We start from the raw sequence: 19,948 nt of genomic DNA, 5'->3' as shown, positions 1-19,948 counted from the left end.
AGAGCTAATGCCCTGTAACCAACTCTTTAAAATTATAACATAAAAATAAGATACAGGCTCCTTTACCTCAATTTCCAGTCAGTAGCTCAGAAAGGACTGCTTCAGTGGAGCACACTTTCATCCACAGATGACACATTGTAAAGACGTATCTGAAGAAAACTGACATTAATTCATTGCCGCAGCCTTCTTTCCACGCCCCCGCCCACACCCCCCTTTTTTTAAAATTTTTTTTGGAGCCCTCTGATACTGGGTTTCTTTTTATAAAGTATATTGGGAGGAGGGACTGACTGCTGACTTCCAGTCAGCTGTAGCCAAGGCTGAGATGAGGGAGCAAATCGGTGCTAAATTATAAATTATTGCAGTATAAAGTAAACCTGTGATTACATCACCTGGTAAAAGGCCATTGCCAACTTGCAGAAAATAAGGAGGACTCGTACCAAGGTAAGAGTTGATGCTGCTCTGGGATTACATTGATTTCCACTCAGTGTCTAATAGTTAGGGTCTTCTCTGCACCCCTCAACGTGCAGCTGTCACAGTATGCAGGGAAATACCTCTAATTCAACCCAGTCTTTTGTATGTGAAAGCATAGACTTGCAGAAAAAGGTAGGAAGAGACCATCTAAGGAAAGGCCAGCTCAAGTATTCTCATGTTATAATGAGCAGAAGTTAGTCTAACCTACTTTCACTAATACCTCACAGCAAGCGGTGTTTCTACTGTTCAGCTATCTTCAACTGAAAGGGTTTATTTTAATTTCTAAGCAGAGTATTTCCAGCTGCAGTATAAAGCCATTATTTCTTTTCCCATCTGCAGTGGATGTAGCAAACTGTTTATTCCTTTCATCTTAATAGCTGCCATTTATGTATTTGAAGACCTATTTATGCCCTCCACACTTCAACATTTGTGCCGTAAGTACACCCAGGTACTTCTGCATTTCAGAAGTAACTCACTGTATTTGCTCCTGTTTTTCAGACTTTCTCCTGAATTGGGCTGCTTTTTTCTTTTTTTTTTTTTTTTTGTGAGAGTGACCCAAGACTGAATATAGTTCTCTAAAACCTTCAAAAACTGTATGTTCCATAATCATGTGGATTTTTTTTCTACATAACACTCCATTTCATTTCCAGTCATAGTCAATTTCCAAGATACTCTAAGACCCAGATCATATGTGTAAAACTATGCATACATCTTTATGCTCCGTTATGTTCTGTCTTTCCCAAACCTTTTATCCAACTTGTCAACACCATTTGAAATACTTATATTAGGAAGCTGCAAACAGAGAAAGTAATTTTCATAACACATAGCAACATAAGGAAATATTGTTATAAAACAGTATGCTCATACATTCATTAACTACATTCATTTGCTTTGCAGTCTTATAAATTATTCTAGCCCCTATTAGTAGACAGACTACAGAAAAATCTGAAAATACTACTGCTTTTTCACATATTCGTTACATTTGTTCTTTTATGCACTGATTTCTTGACTGCAAGCTCTCAGAGATGCGTGAGAGGCAGGGGAAGGGTAAAGCCCCTTCCCACAGGTGGCAAAAGCTCAGCATTTCTACCCGCCACTGCATGAGATCAGAGAGACACAGCAGATGCTGTACTGTGATTTGTGCAAACGCAAGCAGTACTGCTGCCTTTTTCATACCAAAGCTGTGAGGCAACAGAGTTTGGTGTTAAATTAACTTCAGTTTAAAACTTGTGTGTTGAACAATGGGGAATGACAAGCTTCACACAGGTACAGTGTATTGTCACAACTGGGCACCCCAGGGCCTCTCAGGTGGCTCCCATTTCACCAGGAAAACTCTGTCAAGGCTAAAGTGATGACCAATTTGCGCTCTTATCTTTAATCAGCGACTGATTAACAAGTCCCCTGTGCCAAAACTGCCCTCTGCAGCTTTGTTCCACAGGAGCAGAGGGTCTAGCCCTGAGCTGTGTCTGGACTCCAGCTGGCTGCAAGCCCCCTGTCTCACTTGCTGCAGGCATCTCAGGGAAGCCTTGCTCCTTCAAGCTGGGAGATGACTCTCAGGTTGTTTTCTGGGGTGCAAAGGCTTGTCGTGCTTGGCACTAGTGTTGAGGAGTACTGCAGATTTAAGGTGGAGTTGGAGAAATATCTGCATATCTGCCCAGTTGCCATTGCATATCTGGGTGCTGCAAAACGAATCTAGCTGTAGGTTTAGGCTCAGTGAAGTGGTTTGCAAAGGAACATCTTCCTCTACCTAGAAAAGGGAATTCCAGCATCACATCAGCAATGCTGGAGATTGCGTTTTCCAGCTGTCTGACTTGCCTTGACTACAGTGATGGCTGATGAGTGCTGGTCCATCAAGTACCACCCTAAGAATCTGAAGACCCTTTTACCCAAGACCAAAATATGTCACTCATGGTGCATTTATGTAAACCCCTGGGGTCAGCAAGGAGTCCAAAAGCACAAGACTTCAAGGCAGCAATACAATTACATTCTTGGCCTACTTTCCCAAGTATCTTGGTCACCTCAGAACCACCCTGGTTTTAGCAATCCTCCCACGGGAGAGACCAGCAGGCAAGCTGGATCACCATGGGCTTCAGATAGTTGCTGGGTCTTTCAGAGACTGCTCATCAGACCCACAGCCGATTGTGTTCACAGAAATGCAAAAGTTGTCATCTCAGGTGAATATTTCAGTCACCTGGTGAAATTACTTGCCAAATTTTTTCCCCTAAGATTTTTTTTTTTTGCTTAGCTTTGCACTCTTTTCAAAAAAAAAAAAAAAAAAACCAACTGTCTGACTGTGTGATAGTTTCTGCCATTCTATCATTGGATAATGTGAGAAGTTCTCCTCATTTGTTTGAGGTTTTTCACTTTCCTGCAAATTACCTTCTTGATCCCTTTCATGTTATGAGGTTTTTCTACACACGCTATTTATAGGAATGCAACCGTGCTAAAGGGAACAGACATTTTCAGAATTTCAACTAAATCTCTAGCACTTGGTTTGCAGCAGAAAGCTGGAAGATGATCATTGTAAGTGGCATGATTATACTCAAATGAAGTGCAGTTTTACTTCTGAAGCCATTTGTTCGCACTAACTTGTGTGTAAAACACTCGTCAGTGGCAGGCAGCCAGAACAAAGACAACATATCAACTCAGCTACACTAACGTTACAAATCAGAAGGAAATAAGTATCTAGCTCCCCTGAGACCAAGGCCCACCAGTTATATTTTACATACTACTCGTGTCTGATAGCAAGGACAAATAGCTAGTTGCATACGGAAAAGAAGAAATGAGCTACAGCTTACTGAAGTTACCTCCATTGCTGTCCTCTTCAGATCCCAGATTCAAGGAGAGCCAGATCTTTTCAGAGTGAAACCCCTTCCGTGCTGGAATAAATAAGGAAGTTCGCTCTGTTGCCCTTTCCATGGGAGAACAAACAAATACGTGTTTTCCCAAAGAGCCATTTTTTTCCAGAACTTTCTCTATCAAAGACTAGCAAACTTATTAAAGAACAGTGAACTAGGGCAGATGAGGAGATGAGATCAATATAAGGTCCATAAAGTAAATGTGCATGCAACCTGCGTGCACAACACAGTTACTACCATTAATAAGTAATTACAGCATTGATACACACACACACACACCCCTATATTGCTGTGTGTAAATATACATCTGGGGAGAAAAGGAGAACCACACAAAGGCAAAGTCACGTCCCATTGTGATGACTCTTGTTCAGCTTATAGACACAAACTACCCCAAGATGGCACTGTTGGGTACAGTTTCTGCTACCAACACAGGCAACCACCCAAAACTACCTGTCTTTCAAGTAAATGCAGGAAAACCTGTAAGCATTTTCTTAAACTTTCTTCTTTTTTTCATGTCTGACTAGCTCTTCATGGACACTTTCTATTTCTCAGCAGCACTCCCTGCATCTCCACATTAAGTAACTCAGTGATTAAAGCCAGGACTCTGCCAGAGAGATCGCAGAGTGATGATGCATCTCTCAGATCGATTATGGCAGCAGCAGGGTTGACATTTTCTTTCTCATACCTGTAGATCTAAGTGACAAGAGGAGGCAGCACAGACTGGAGAGTCTGCACTGACAAACGCACCCTGACAGTGCACTCTGGTCGCAACAAAGCAATTTGTGCAGAAACTTCAAGAAAAGCACCAAGCTAAGCCAACATGTGAGCCATGGACACGCTAATTGCCATTGTCTGTGTGAGACAATACCAGTATGAAAAACAAGACCCAGCTCACGTCTCAAACACCCTTGTCCCTGGGACAGTGACATTCACTTTAGCTATACTGCGAGGTGCCAGAACAGGTCTCCCTTCTTTGCAGTCCTTTAAGGCATGCTCAGTCAGACATCAGAGCACAGTTTAACACACACTGGTCTGAAAACAATAAAAGTGCAGTGGCAACTTGGCAACACATAAGTTAAAATGGGAAATATCCAGAATGCAAAGATGACACATTAATGAAATATTTTGTATCATTTCATTTTTACTTTTTTTTCCTCCCACAGAGTGCCAGAATAATTGTCACTTAAGACCCACTGAGTTTTTGGAGAAAATAATTTACCTCTTATTTACTGCCTGCTTCTTTCATAGGCATTTTTGTCCATCAAGCAAGCAGCAGATGAACACACAAGGTGTGCTGTGTGGAGAGCCACCTGCTTCTTCTTTCTCTTGTAGCTGAGGAATTTCACATGTCCACAGGGCAGTGCCAAGGCAGGATGGGAACGTTGTGAGCAAATGTGCTCAGGGGCAATGGGCTTTGATGCTTCCACCTAGCTACACACATCGCAACGCCTTGGAAAATGAGTTGGGGGTTTTGAGATGATAGAGGCTGCAAGCGGTGGCTTCACATTTGCACTTGCTCTACATCAGCAGCTTTCGACCTTCACAAACCTTCTGATACAGTGACCAAATTGCCTTAAACAGAGTACAACAACAGAGACATTTATAACACGGAATAATATTTTAAGTGTAATGGAGGCAACATATTCTGCAATGATCTAAATGCATTTTGATGCAGATAGTTTGAGTGATGATCTTCAAAGTATAATAATATCTATTTAATCTAGTGCTCTTTTGCTGAAATCAGCCAGCTAGTTCCTTTCAGTGGCATTGCCTCAGAAGAAAAGAGATAACCATCCATTTTCTAGCTATAAAGTATTTTAGACTTTCATGTCACACAGGTACAAGGCAGATGAAAGCGCTCCTATTAAATAGTTTCGCATTACTTTAGTGACAGGTTTCCTGGATTACTGTTAGAAGAATGGTATTTTTGGCTTCTGTTTCCTCCACTTGCTGTTCAGCTTGAAGCCATAAGGCTTCTTCAGCCAAGTGATAACAAAGAAGAAGGCTAATTTTCATGTTCATGCTCTTGAACGCCTGAGATGGGTCTCAATCTGCTATGTCATCACTGCTAAGAGATCAGTATCAGTTCTATTAGTCACAAACTTGATATCTCATGCTCTCATACATCCCTTTCATTCTGGACAAGGGAGGTGGTAAACAATGCGAATGGCGCACACACACACAAACACACACTTTGCAGTGCTGCTGAGATAACAGCAACTGGTCATTGCCTTGGGCCAGGGCTTTCATTAGGTCCCACTCTTCTACAGCATTGAGTGATTCTGGTTGGTGCTTTTGAAAACATGAGAACTATATCTGAGACCCTAAAAGAAGCACTTGACTCTCTGCCCCCTCCAGATTTGAGGTGAACCCAGGGAGAGGAGAGGGGGATCTGAGCCACCTTCAGGCAGCAATGCTCCTGCCCCTTTCCATCAAATTCTGCAAAACCTGCTACCACAACTTTAACCCTGTCCTTGAGCTGTAGCTTGCTGGCAATAAGCATTTGTATACTTCTAGGATGGTGAAGCACAAAATGCCCAAGTGGAACCCTTGCAAAAAGGTTCAGAAATGTAAAAATAGCAACCTTCACTACACCTGCAATCATCCAGGGCACATCTCCATTCTGAGAAATGTTGCTTTTTGGCCAACCTGTGATTTTCATTTGACTCTAATCCATTGCAGTTACAGACTTGGGTGTCTAGGACTTCAGGTCTTGAAATGCCACTCTCTGCGCTGAGGAGATACGGATAAGGTAAGGTTACAGAAAACAGAAAAAAATGCAGTTTCCATACAAGTCAGCACTTTTTCAGTCCAAGCCATTCAATAGAAATATGTATTTCAGGAAGTCATAGAACTGAGAGTGCATAAACACTGCAGACAAGGTAGCTCCTACCCCTTCTTGTGGGGCCCTCTGCTTGAAGGTACAGGAATGACTGTGCAAGGCAGGAGGGTGCAGCATAGCTGCTGCTGCTTTCCTTCACTGGCATCCCTCTGTGCCCAACTGCAGCAACGGTTGTTGACTTCCACCAGGTGATGTTCCGGTCAACAGTGGAAATAATAATAATGGAAATGCAAAGAAAATATTTTTTTTGCTATGTGTTTCATCACTAAATGCAATGCAAGGGGTGAGAAGAAAATGGTTCCTTAGGTTCTCTAAGGAAAAAAAAATATCTATACACCATTTATCAGAATATTGTGTTATATGACGTAGACTAGTGAACATAGCATGACTCTCTGATCTGATCAATCTCTGAGTGAGGAAAAAGAATAATGTGTAATAACCACATGCTGCCAGCCAGGAGAAGCATCCTATTTCACTGTAGTATGGCATCATAGCCAATGGGAGCCTGAATGCTCAGAGGCCTGTTAAGGAGCTGTGTGGTCTACCTTCTCTGGTGCCAGATTTGTGTCCACACTGGTGATAACTATTAGCTTTTTTTTTTTTTTTTTCTTTACTGGATGATTGTGAAATTAGCCATCAGCTTCCTTTGAAACCCCAGTTTTGCATGCACCTACCATTTCCTCTGGTAGTGCCACTGTTCAGTGAGCATGGCATATCATTAAACAAAATGCTGGTGAGTCTCGCTGGAGCAGACTGCAAAGCACATTCGTGCAGGAAGCTCTGTGTTTATTTTGACACAATTTCACTAAAGCTAAGCTCGCAGCTTGGCTGGCTACCCCTAGCTATGAACACCCAAGAAAAGTTATAGCTTACTGGTATGTCCACAACCAGAAGTGTTTTGGACAGGTGCAAGCTGCTCTGTCCCTCAGCTGTGGACTGTAGGCCTTTAAAGTTATGAGGAAAATGCTATCCTGTGTGCTTGGTGTCCTGTTGGTGAATTTCTGTATCAGATACAGCTGAAGATATTCTTTTTACCTCAAAAATATTACTCCTGTAGTTCTGCTCAGCCAACCATTCCAGTATACGACTGACAGCTCACTGACTGACAGCTCACCAGGCTGACCAGTTCCTTTCCTTTCAAGATGCAATACCTTCTTTGTAAGGTTTCTTAAATGAAGTCAGGAACAAATCTATACTAGTAGCTGGCCAGCTCCAAGAACAACCGCATTTATTGCCAGCAAAAGTCTCTGTCTCATCTTGCAGAGGCTGAAAGTGGCTGCTCCCCATAAAAGAACAGTTGCCAGGCTTCCTGATTTCCAGTTTTTCAGTTTCCTGCACTTGCTGCAGAAAAGTGGCCACATGAGGCCACATAACCTCCATCTAAAGTTCCCAACAGTGCAATTAAGATAACTTACTGTGAGCCAGACTTTGAATGATTATGAAGGTCAGAGAAAGAGTGATGAGCACTAGTGTGAAGCAAAAGGCCTCCAGATAAAGAAAATACCGTGTTCCAATCCAAGTACAAAGAACAATTTCTAGGTCGCTATGGAAAATTGATTTTGTTCCTTAATTTACCTGCTCTTTAGAGAGAAGAAACATCAAGGTATATCTTCTGGGTAGGAGACATCATCGCTGGCTCTTTGGGTAGTCCTCCTTTCCGTGAGTGTGCTGATTAGCTGGAGTTAGAACATCACAGCGTTTTGTGGTAACAAGAAGCGGCGGTAGCCTGCCTAGAACAAGACAACTTGTTAGCTTAACTCAGTTTGTCCATACAGTTTTTGAAACCTTTAAAAACACACCAAAATGTCAGACACCAGTCACGGCACAATACTGAAGGTAACTTTGGGGTAGACTTAGGCTCAGGTATGGGCTGATGAGCCTTCTATTTCTTCACAAGAATGAAGGACGTTTTCCACTCACCTCCTAGCTCTTCACTGGGCAATATCTTTTCCAGAGTCTTTTTGCTCTAGATGACCAAGTCTATGTTTTATAGAATCTATCTGTAAGTCTATGTTTTATAGCTGCCTGGGAGAACAGAAAGTCACACATGCTTTTAGAGTGGCACAGAAATATGTCAGACCCCACCTTTGAAATTTGATTAATTTGCACTGGAGCATATTAATTCTAGATCTGAAACCCAGCTCAATCCATTCTGGCCATTAAATACAAGTAAACACATATTTTAGACATTTATGAAAGCTGAACTGCAAAGCTGTTTTGATATATTTTTCACTAAAAAAGAACGGCAGAATTCAAGCTGCTGTAATGCATGTAATTAACATGGTTTTGCACCGTATGAACAAGTTTCCTCTGAAACAGTCTTTGATTCCTTGAAATGACAGGTACTGCCTGGCTTAGCAAGAGCAGCACTTGCACCTAGAGAAACATGGAAAAAACTCATCAGTCTCTACCAAAAAAAAAAAAAAACTTATTTTTGCCATAAGCTTTGTAAGTTTTTTCTCATATACTTCCTTTTAGTTACGCAGACTTTTCTTTAGGTTCTTCTTTTTCCCACCAACCACTATTTGTTTGCTAGCTGGAAGGCAATAATGGCGAAATGATAAGCTTGACAAGACTGTTGTCTCTAGGCAGGACAAGCAATACACCTCTACCACATTTATGCGGTTAATTTAAAAAAAAAAGAAAAAAAGAATTGAAACAAACAATACCCTCCCATCTCCTTTCCATCAAAAACCTCAGAGCCCTGTAGCTGCCTGGGTCTCTGGAATTCAGCATTTAGTAAGCAGGAGGGCTGTGTGATAAAGGCACTTTGAACACAAAGGGCTCACAAAAATATTCCCTGCTGAGCATGTTCATGTATAGCACCTGTTGGGAAAAATTACAAAAGCAGCCACCAAAGAGAAGGGGAAATGGGCTCTAATTTCTTAGCTGATAATCTGTCCGCAGGTGTGGGAGTGAGTCATTCATAACTTGCCCTCATTAAACATGCTCTAGATTGAAGCTGTCCTAATTCAAAACAGTGAAGAGCCAGTCTGCAAAAGCATAATTTATCTGCCTACCACCAAATTAAATGCTTACATACAAGCGATGAACCCACACATATCACAAGCAAACTGCCAGCTTAGCAAACGTGTGGTTGATGTGTGCAGAAATGCTGATTTTTTAGCTCTGCTTCTCCAAGTGACACCAAATGGGAAGTTCACAGAGCCATTAGGAATGAACCCAGTCCTGAGAGTGAAGGCAGCACTAAGTATCAAAGCGCATTTTTAATATCGAGTTGCACTCAGATTTCTTTTCATGCTTCCAGATTCATTACAAGCTGTTGCTGAGACTCACAGCTACCCCACAGCTCTGAGAAGACAGAAGTTGTAAAGCCCTGCAGACCTTCCAGTTCTATAACCCATTTCCCAAATGTTATGAATCATGCTGGCTTCATTTCCTCTGCCACGTGATTTTGTTACAAGGTTAACCCAAGCTTTGTTTGAGTTCTACTTTTTTTGGCTTCAAATCTCATTTTCAAATGAGACAGGTAGAAAAAGAGTGTTAAGAAATTCCTTTTTTTTTTTCTCTCCAAGTCCTGCTAGTGCTACTATTCCTGTGGGAAGAGCAGAGCTTTCCTATAAAGATTAAATTACCTCCAAAGCCAGGTGGCAATCTGAAAAATGTCACCTAGAGCTACTTAGAGCTATTTTTTTCCTATATTTGCTGTCTCAACAAAGGATTGCAGTGTGTAAGGTAAAAGAGCAGCCAGTTTTTATCACAACTCAGAAGAGTGGCTCTCAGCAATTCCAGGTGAATTTCACACTCCAACCACAGGAGGTCCAGAAGTAGACTACTTGCACTCATACATATGAAGCATCCATATGATATATATATATGTATATAACTCTGTATTTAGTGGGTCAGTTTTATTGCATGGAGATAGAATTATTATTTCAGAGAATGTCATTTTATCATCGAACAATAAACTTTTTTTTCGAGTAAGTTATTTCACTTTATGTAACCATGAACATCCATTTGACACCAGTCCCCCCCAGATGACATTTGGCCAGGAGCTGAGGAGACCGGCAGCTTTGTGTCCTTTGGAGTGCTCCGCCCTTGTGCACCGTCTCCTGAAAGCAGCAATGGATTAACACTCCCATATTCCTGCTGTTCACTCTTTGCAAACACAATTACCTCTCCCCAAAGCAGAGGAAGATCTTCGGGCTCCATTAGGAAAGTGCTGCTGCTGGAAAAGCCTGGGGAGCTCCATGTGTCTTGTGGGCTCAAGGGGCAGCACATTTTAAGAAAAATGTTTCCTGTCCACTATGTGACCCGCATATAAGTCACTAGTTTAGTGCTCTGTATACCTCACTCCTCTTACCAATAAGCATTTGTTTGTCAACTCCCGACCATGAATGAAACACCAGAATTGGCTAAAACTAGCACAGGCCCTTTAAATAGTTTAACAGCTGCGTGTGTAGAGCTTAGGGATATGGTTTAGTGGAGTACTTAGTGTTAGGTCGGAGGTTGGACTCGATGATCTTGAGGTCTCTTCCAACCTAGAGAAATCTGTGAATCTGTGAATCTGTGTGTGTAAGTAGCTGAATCTTTCACAATCATCTGAGTACAGAACTACTGATCTCCACTATGCAAAATGTACAGAAACTGGGGGAAGAAGCCCTATTTCTATGATGGTCTTCCCTACAACTTTTCACTCCATGTCTCCTCCAGCACAAGAAATAATCTGCAGTTCAGAGGTTGCCACCACAAACCCATAAAAGCTCTCAGCTGCTTCACACCAGATAAAGGCTAGTCCGAAACCAAATCTGGCTTCAGAGACAAACTGCCCACACACACCCACATATGGGCTAGTGACTGGAAACAGTTGAGGAGTAAAACCTCTACACTCTCTCACCTTTGCTCGTCTGTATGAAGAAACACAAGGCAGTGTGTTTTGAAATAGGAAAAAAAAAAAAAAAGAGAAGAAAAGAAGGATGTGGTTATGCCATCTACAGAGTCTCTGGGTATGGTCTATAAGCAGATGCTGTCATGCTCTGTACAACAACCTGGACTGAAGCAATGCTGCTGATCTCCTTGCTAGGGTTCAGGTAAAATAATTCATATTTTAATTTATAGCAGTAAGCAAACAGTAGCACAGACTGTAGAGCACTATTTTTAATCTAGTCTGATAAATATTTATTATAAAGATCAAAAGTTAAGATCAAACGTAGTGTTATTTGTCTTAGAGCAGAAAGAAAGATTTTTAGCTTTACTGATAAGCATTAGTATATTTTGTTGCAACCAAAATCTTAGTATAAAATGGTAAGAAATTACCCAGCTACAGATGAAATATATAGCAGACGTGGGAATGACTACTTTTTATTGCACCCAGCCATCTTAGTCTTCTCCTGAGCAACCATAAAAGAATAATTTATATATAACATGAATACTAATGTAGAAGACAGAAACAAAGTCTGTGTCATAGCAGTGACATTACTTGGTTTGAATCAATTAGAAGGGTAATTATGGTAAATGCTGTAAAAGTCCCTGCTTGAAGCTGTGACCTGATTTTTCCTCATTTCTCTTTTGTATTGTAGCTAGATTAAAAATGATTGGTTTGCTGTGTTCTGTCATACGATTAACATTTCCTTATTATTAAAGCTACACCTACACTTAGAGTAAATTATAGATTTTATGATGAGGATGTTCCTGCCAATGAAGCTCTCCAGGATAACCATATACTTAATCCATCATTCTCAACTTGTACTACCATCGAGATTTGTGGGAATCCCAGGCTGGAGCGAGACGAACTCAGATCTGAGCTACAAAAAGAAAACGACTCATGCAGCCCGCTGTGTTGCACAAAATTCAGCAAAGCTGATACTATAAAATCTTGGTATTCCATTTCCTAGGTCAGTACATTTGCTGCTAGCTTAACCACTAGCTTCTGCTCGTTGGTAAACCATTAATTTTTAACTAGTCTGTAAGAAGTGCAAAATCCTCACTTGATAGGAAGAATTGAGAACAAACGGCGCAGTGACGGCACTGGGTCTGCACCAGCTAACACTCCCTTCCTTTAGCAGTGCTAAGCACAGGCTCTACTCTAACATTATCTTTTGACTTCTAGAAGCTGTCTGAAACAATCCTAGAGCTGCAGGCAATTTCTTCAGGAAGCTCTTGGAGGACAGAGGAGTTTTCTTCGGAAGACTGGAAAAGAGAAACACGCTGCCTGTCTCTTAAAAAGGTGGAAAGGGAGAAGCTGGGAAATGGTAGATCACTAAGGCTGCCTTCAGTATTTGGAAAAATATTTGAATCACGCACTGAAGAATCTGTTGCAAGCACCCAGAAGACAACTCAGCAGTAAGTATCGATTCACACAGATTTGTCTGAGAATAACTGAAATTGAAGTAATTTGACTTTCTTCTGTCACAGACAGACAGCACTGGGGGACGGTGTGGGAGGGGGAAGCAGGCTTCAAACACTATCTCTAAAGAAATTCTCATAAGCAGATGAAGGAAACATAATCTGTATGAAACTTCTACAGAATGAGTAAGCAACATGCCGGTACCCACTGAGGACTTAATCAGTCTGTTGTACAGGAAAGATGTGTGAAGTACAGTCCAGTATCTTTCAGGTTCGGTATTTTTGTTAATAATTTGGTCAATATGATAAAGATGATGCTTATTAAATGACTGCAAGCTGTCAATGAAAATGATTATTCAGATAACCTTGGGCAGACGTATTACTTCACACGGATAGTTTTCAAACGATTCTCTTGGCTTACTCATAACATGAAATTTGAGTATGAGGTGGGCGAAAGGATTAAAAATATCAAGCTTTTGAGAATCAGGAACTCCAGGTAGATACTTGAAATTACCACTTTAAAGGCTGGCTAACATCTTCCTGAAACTAACCATTTTCGAGAGCAATGCTATCTGTACTTTTGTACTAATGAATTCTAAAGAAAAAGCATTCGGTGAGACAGAAACCTGGTAGGAGTAGAATCAAAACTCATACTTTTAAGAGACACCACGAACAATTTTCTGGTATATTTATGTAGCACATGAAGTGTTGGATCAACAGGTGTTGTCACTCCCCCAAAATGTTTCATGTCATCAGATTTTTCCCCAGCTAAATGGGTTCTCCAGCTCACAGGAGACACATGCTCGCACAGCAGCATGACACCCCTATCTCCGCTTACCTGTTCTGGCCCCAGGTGACAGCAGCCTCTCTCTCTGACATTCCCCGGTATACATGGCTTCGATACATCTCCACCTTTAGCAGAGTTGTCTCACTTCTCATGTACCATGATCACAGGATTTTCTCAGTAGTTCCCTCACATTGCTGGCTCAAAGGGATTGACTCAATCTCAGATTGACTAACAAACCAAGGTTTTCTTTTTGTTCTCATTTCCGACATAAATCCACGGCTAACAATCGTATTTCCTTTTGCTGTTTCCTGAGGTTAGAGGAAAGCTGCTGTTTCCTCAGGTATCTGGAGGTGCCAGCTGGATCTAGCCCCATAATCAACAGCACCTCCCTGCTTCATCCTACCGGCAGGTCACACTCGTGCCTGCAGTGGGGTCACCAGGGGAGACACTGCCAAGGACTAGCATGCCTGAATTTGTGCATCCCCCTGGTAACCCTTACTCGCCTCTCTGTAGTCCTCACCAGCCTTCTAGTAACCATTTCCTTGCAAACTTAGCAGCCCTTGTTCAAATATCCCCAGTTTTTCTATTGCCATTGTTATTTCTAGTGCACTTCACTAAAGTGTGAGTGCCCTCAACTTTTAGCTTTTTCCATGTCTGAAAAAGCAGACACTTCACCAAAGAAGTTAATGGTCTGGCAAGATCTGTCCAAGCCTTATTTAGTTTACCATGTTTTCAGTTATTTATTTATTTATTTAAAAATCTGTAGAAAGCTTTGACCTAGCAGTTACAGAATGACTTTATTCAGGTTTGCCCCTGTTTCCTTCAACAGATAGGCTAGACTGATCTTTTTCCAGATACATCAATAATATACTCCATAACTCCTGGGTTGGAAGTTCAGCTTTATGTGCCAGTTCTTTCAGTAGTTTGAGCTGGAAATAATCTTATTTCCCCAACGTAAGCATGTTAAGCTCTGAATACATTCTCTGTTCAGATGCAGAGATATTTCCAGATTATCCATTTCAGATATTTCCATTATCCCCCACTGATTGCTGTAAACCACCCCACCTCTGAACTCCAGCACAGTATCAACATCTGCCTGGAAAGCAGAGGTATAAGATTTGGCAAAGCCCACGGCCATTTCCTCAGTTAGTATTTAGCTGATTTTCTTGCTCTCTATTTCTCTCTCTTTGTATTTCAGACATGTAAACAAAAGTTCTCTCAACCACTGTTTTTTTGGTTTCTTCAGAAAAATCCAGCTCTATTTGGAAGTGCTTATCAGCTACCTGTCACTTTCTGCCCTCCAAAGGAGAGAATCCTCACTTGATCAAGTTCATCTTAAAAACCCCTTACTTACTCCTAAAATTTCTTTTGAGCTACTTGGTTAGCTGAGCTGGACTGGAAACCTTAACTGCCAATTTTTTGTCCTTCATTTAGAATTATTTGTGATTCTATTAAAGAGATTATGAAAAACACATTTAAGGCATAGTTTGTTAAAGCATATGTATATTTTTAAAGAATGATAATACTTATTCCACATAAATTATACTTTTTAAAGAAGTATTATTAAGATGCAATGCCTTTCATTTGCTACTTTTGCCAGATTATCTGAGATCATCGACTACAAATTAAAATACTTGTAAACCCCCAAATTGACCAATGCTGAAAGTTAAACACAAGCTAGAACATGTGCTTACTCAATTCGTACCTAGACAAAAGAAGTAGCGAGATGTATTGAGGCATTAACTGGGGAACTCACACATTTCCAACCCGTTTTCTGTGTGGTTTAGGGGAGAAATGACCAACGACAGTGTGGAATGCGACTTTAAAGTCATCGACAAGTTAGCAGTCACCATCCAGTTTGGGATCTCCATCCCCACCTTCATTCTCGGCTTGCCTCTCAACGTCCTAGCCCTCTCCATATTCTGCCGCTTTTGGAGCAGACAGACCAAAACCTCAGTCTACATGATCAATCTCGCACTTGCAGATATCCTGCTGCTTCTCTCACTCCCGCTTAAACTGTACTACTCTACTAAAGAAGCACCTGGACTCCTGTGTGCCTTTATCCAGTCTCTGTACTTTGTCAATACGTACGGCAGTATCTTCATCATTGTCTGCATTACTATTGACAGATATATCTGCATAAAGCACCCATTTGAAGGTCGGGCTAACCAATCCCCCAAGTGGGCAATCTTGGTTTGCTGCTTCATCTGGGCAGTAACTTGGCTTTGCAGCAGCCCAATGTATGTGTTTCAGGAGAAGGATGAATTACTTTGTTTTCACAACATGTCAAAACAGGCCTGGAGCATTCCCTATATTGTTTCTGTGGAGATCTTTGGATTTCTGATCCCACTCTCAGTGATAATTTTCTGCTCTGGCCAAAACATCTGGATTCTTCTGAATCACAAAAACCGTGCTAAAAAGAAAGCAGAAGACAGAGGCTCCTTACTAGTAATTATCATCAACCTTGTGGTGTTTTTGGTGTGTTTCACACCTGTCCATCTTGCGATCTGCCTACAGTGCCTGGTGAGACAGCACGTGATAGTGGACTGCAGTCTGAAACAAAAAATCAGCCTCTTCATTCAAGTGTCAATGATGTTTGCCAACCTGAACTGCTGTCTCGATACCATCTTCTATTACTTCGCCGTAAGAGAATTTCGTGAGAAAACACACCTGAAAAAAATTATTGAACTATGTCCTGTCTTTAAGCCTTGTGCCACATGATGGGACTTCCTGCAGTGGAAGAATGCCTCTTCCCTAGCTGCCACTTGCCTTGCAAGGGGGACACTGACAGCATTATTCTAGACATAGCAGTAAGGTCGCCTTGGCCATTGCAAGGAGGCTGCAGGACTGAGAAGGACATTTTTTTTTCTCATGAATGTGAATATTTTTCTTCCCTTAAGATGAAAGGAAGAATGCTGGAAAAAAGAATCTGCATTAGGAAAGCAACAGTGATGCCAAAAGAAGCATTAGCATTGATGCTACCTACTGAATGTGAAAGGTTTGCCAGAGGAAAACTACCCAGACCACTGGAATGCCCCTTAAAATCAGCCTTCGTCACAGCTGTAACAGTTTTCCTTTTGCCAATGTGATCAGAAACTTTTTTTGCTAAGGGCCAGTCAAACACAGAAATAGCTATTTAAAACCTTCTTGCTAACTTAGAAGGTAACTAAGAGTTTAAAGGAAAGTATCTGGCCAAAGTCCGGCTCTGCTCTTTCCTTCAGTTAACCATACAGAAGGTCTCTGTCAGAACTCATTTGCTTTGGACAGCTTGGCTGGCCTGCAATAACACAGAGCCACCCCTCCCATAAGCATTATACACCAGTTGGGGCTGTTACGCAGGACAGCAGCCCCTGCTTTTCCACAGAGGACAGCTTACCTGGTATACAACCCTGTATCTTGGGTAACAGTAACGAGCAACAAACATTTCTGATTATCTTTGCTGAGGAATCAGAATGGTTCTTGCAATTTTAAAATTTAAATTTCTCCTGCCATTTCAGAACTGGTTTTGCACATGAAAAACAAAAGAATCCCTTCACATAGTGCATTTAGTGAAAGGTTGTACATGAACTGTAGGTGATCATCACTGTATTTCTGCCAAAGATATAACAAGATACACGTATGAAATTCTTCTGTCTTCTTTATTGGAAAAGAGGAATCAGGGAAGCAAGCACAGCATCATGGAAATATAGTTTGGAAGCACTTGTCTGATGTACTCCTGGCTCACAGATGAAAGACTGGATCAACTCTGTGCCTCTCATTCCTCGAGGAAGCCCTCCTAGCCTGTGCTTTGTATTTCACAAAATGTCTCTGGATGTGCCTTAACCATCCCCAGTCAGCCCTTCGGGTATATCACCACCCTTGGGCCATTTGTAAGTTTGGCTCTAAGCTGAAACTAAAGGCTTCCTTCTTGCAATTTAAGCCTGCCATTTCTTGTGCCATTATATTGCCATGGCTCCTGCTCTTACCCAGATGCACTTTCACATCAAGAAACCCATTTTTGTCTCGTTATAAAACAGCTGTAAAAATGTTTAAAATTGCTTGAAATGAGGTCTTCATTCTAGGGCAGATGTTCACTTTATTCAAAATGTGAAAAGAAAGCAGCTTCTGTCTCATGCAAGTTAAGAAGACGTGGGGTTAGTTTTGAAAATACAATCTTCAGTCAATTGATTTCTTGAATAAATGACTGATGGTGCAAGTGGACAGCTGTACACGCCTAATACTGGACTTAATGTGGAAGTGTTTTAAAACCTGTTAGTACTAAAAGTATTAACACAGCTGAGGCATGAAATTTGCTCAGACACAAGGGTTTTTGTCATCACTTTTGCCATTATCTGCAGATGTGCAGGAGGAAGAGGTTTACAAAACAGTAGGTGTTCAAAACATTATTTGCTACTGCCTCGGTCATTCAGGAACTTGCAACCTGCAACCTTTTCAATATGAGTTAGCCTGTTTTGTAGCTTTCACATTACTTTGCATATGAAATGTGTGTGTTGGAAAGAACATGTTCTACTTAATAAACTGTATACATGAAGTGTATGATATAAAAATACATTTTAATTCCCCAGTCTGACAGCAGTGTATGATTCTTATCTCCCAATTCCATCTTTTTTTTTTTTTTTTTTTTTTTAACTATTTGCTCCTTAAAACAGCTCCAAGACTTAGTTGGGGATTTTCTTTCTCAGAAAACACTTCAGGTTCATAACTACGGTAGCAAAGAACAACTGAATTACCAGAAATAATCAGGAAAGAAAAAAAAAAGTAAAAACAGGAAAGACAATCCCATCCTGAAGTTTAGATTATTTAAAAAAAAATTCTGAGGAAACCCTCTACATAAATTCTTGGTAATACCCCTGCCAAATCTCCTACAATAATTCCTCCAAAATGCATTGAGTTCTCTCTTTTATGACTAGCCAATTATCTGAAAATTTACTTTGCCATTAGTGCAATTTGTGACTGCAAAAACACAGCACTTTAAGGTACAAAGTGAAACACAGGTCTTCTTTCTCATTTAAAGCTTTCCACACACATGCAATGGGTGATAACAGAGCGCACCTTCTCCTCCAGTGTGGACAACACTAAATCCGTGGTGTGTCTGAGATGGCAAGAGGTAGAGCCTCACTCCAGTGTGACCCTATAAGCTCCAACAAGCCTCTGCAGGAAAACTGCAGGACAGGGGAACAGAAATGTCCTGAAGTGCAGCAAGGAGAAATCCAAAGTACAGCACCCGGGGTAGGACAATCCCATGGGTCAGCACAGGCTGGGAAAGTAGGGCCGGTGTAGGTGTCCTCCCAGAAGGGTGATGGTGGGCACCAGGCTCAGTACAACCCAGTGGTGCCCTCTCGGTAAGTATGATAAAAGAGATACCAGGACTCACTAAAAATGTGGTTAGTGCAAAACCAATAAAGTTATCGTCATCCTCTATTCAGGCTGATGAGACTACACTGGAATAGGATGTCCAGCTCTGGGCTTTCCAATTCAAGAGAGACGGGAAGAAACTGGAGATGTTCAAGCAGGTGTTTTGCAGGATGGTTGGGTGTGTGGGGCACAGGTCAAGGGTTGGTTTCATGCAGAATGCTGGAAGGTAGTGATAGAGGTGATGGAGCCAAGTGCTGCCCATTGTTCCCAGCAACACAGAAAGGAGTAAAGGCCCTTGATTCAGGTTCAGTATTTCAAAAAACTTCTTCATTAAGAGGGCAATGCTTCTCTACTGAGCTGTATGATAACCACCCACAGACATTTCCAAGACGTAGTCAAAGTTCATAACTGAACAGACTTAATCTAGTGCTGGAGAAACACCTGCTTTGAGAAAGAAGCTGGCTCCAGAGGTCCCTTCCCTTCCCACCGCTCTGACTTTCAGCAAACACAAGTTTATTTTTTTCCCATCCAAGACAAAAAGCTGCCTCTCGGTGCTGCTAATGCTATGGCACCGGTTGCCAGTAGCTCTACAACTATAGCTGTGTGTCAAAAGCACAGCACAAGACTGAGGAAATGCACTAACTTCCTAAAAACAACCATGCAGCAGTAACTGTGACATATCACACAAAGTTAGGACAACTGACATGAGGACGATGAAGCAGTACCGTCTTCTTCTGCCTATTTGTCACTAAGCACTTGGAAAAGATAATTTTATTATCTTAAAAGGAATAAGTCTGCAGATCCCACAGAGGAAAAGTATGGAAGGACTCCTATAGATGTAGGCCAGGGAGAAGTTTGATTTGCCAGGGCTAGAGAGACAGCGCTCGCTCATGCCCAGTCAGTGGTAGAGACGTAGCACATGCAGGCAAGGAGAGACTTCCATTTACAGAAAGAAATCAATTTCATTTTCTCTGTGAAGGTAACAGAGGTCTGTTTATGAAAATTATCTGTAAGAACAGGGAGTGATGGGACCCACCATGTACCTCTATACTGGTCAACAAGTTCAGTCTGCTTATGCCATGCACCGTAGAAAACTCAAAGAACAGAACCTGGAAATTAGATTGGGCTACTGTCTTTTTTACCACCACCAGTGCCACTTTGTTGGCCAGAAGTGATTTTATATATAACTCCATTTGTATAAATTTTGCTTGTTATATTTGTAAATGAGAGCAGCCTGTCTAAGCGTACTTGAAATTTCTGAAGGAAGAGAAAGAAGGAAGAAAGCCCAGCTGTGCTGGTTTTACAGAGCTACTACAGTTGTCAAATATT

The 19,948-nt window shown here is 41.4% G+C and overlaps 1 protein-coding gene and 1 long non-coding RNA gene across 5 annotated transcripts in view; one reads left to right on the top strand and one right to left on the bottom strand.

Moving 5' to 3' along the window:
* Positions 1 to 19,948, bottom strand: part of LOC310904516 — a 66,112-nt gene that overhangs the window by 24,885 nt on the left and 21,279 nt on the right. Inside the window, exons 6-10 of the long non-coding RNA XR_014588407.1 lie at positions 7,747 to 7,901; positions 5,914 to 6,062; positions 4,549 to 4,901; positions 3,279 to 3,350; positions 67 to 149 (exon numbers count right to left, since the gene is read on the bottom strand). This is a non-coding gene — a long non-coding RNA (uncharacterized lncRNA). The remainder of the gene's footprint in view (positions 1 to 66; positions 150 to 3,278; positions 3,351 to 4,548; positions 4,902 to 5,913; positions 6,063 to 7,746; positions 7,902 to 19,948) is intronic.
* On the top strand, positions 98 to 18,121 carry GPR55 (G protein-coupled receptor 55). Of its 4 annotated transcripts, XM_083849363.1 has the most exons (4): positions 98 to 441; positions 6,012 to 6,081; positions 12,242 to 12,474; positions 15,052 to 18,121. In XM_083849363.1, exon 4 carries the CDS (start codon positions 15,059 to 15,061, stop codon positions 15,983 to 15,985), a length of 927 nt encoding a protein of 308 aa, XP_083705489.1. In that variant the 5' UTR covers positions 98 to 441; positions 6,012 to 6,081; positions 12,242 to 12,474; positions 15,052 to 15,058; the 3' UTR covers positions 15,986 to 18,121. The 4 variants fall into 4 exon arrangements, with proteins under 4 accessions (XP_083705489.1, XP_083705488.1, XP_083705486.1 ...); XM_083849362.1 differs by lacking the exons at positions 98 to 441; positions 6,012 to 6,081 and adding an exon at positions 10,710 to 11,222 and having other exon boundaries at positions 12,245 to 12,474; XM_083849360.1 differs by lacking the exons at positions 98 to 441; positions 6,012 to 6,081 and adding an exon at positions 10,710 to 11,222.

This window comes from Anser anser (assembly GCF_964211835.1).
Source record: "Anser anser genome assembly, chromosome: 9".
In the NCBI taxonomy this organism is placed as follows: domain Eukaryota; kingdom Metazoa; phylum Chordata; class Aves; order Anseriformes; family Anatidae; genus Anser; species Anser anser.
The sequence above is the reverse complement of the archived record's forward strand: the minus strand, read 5'-3'. Positions and strand labels throughout refer to the sequence as shown.

Excerpts from the sequence above, each read along its gene's own strand:
- GPR55 (XM_083849363.1), top strand. The coding sequence starts at position 15,059 with ATGACCAACGACAGTGTGGAATGCGACTTTAAAGTCATCGACAAGTTA.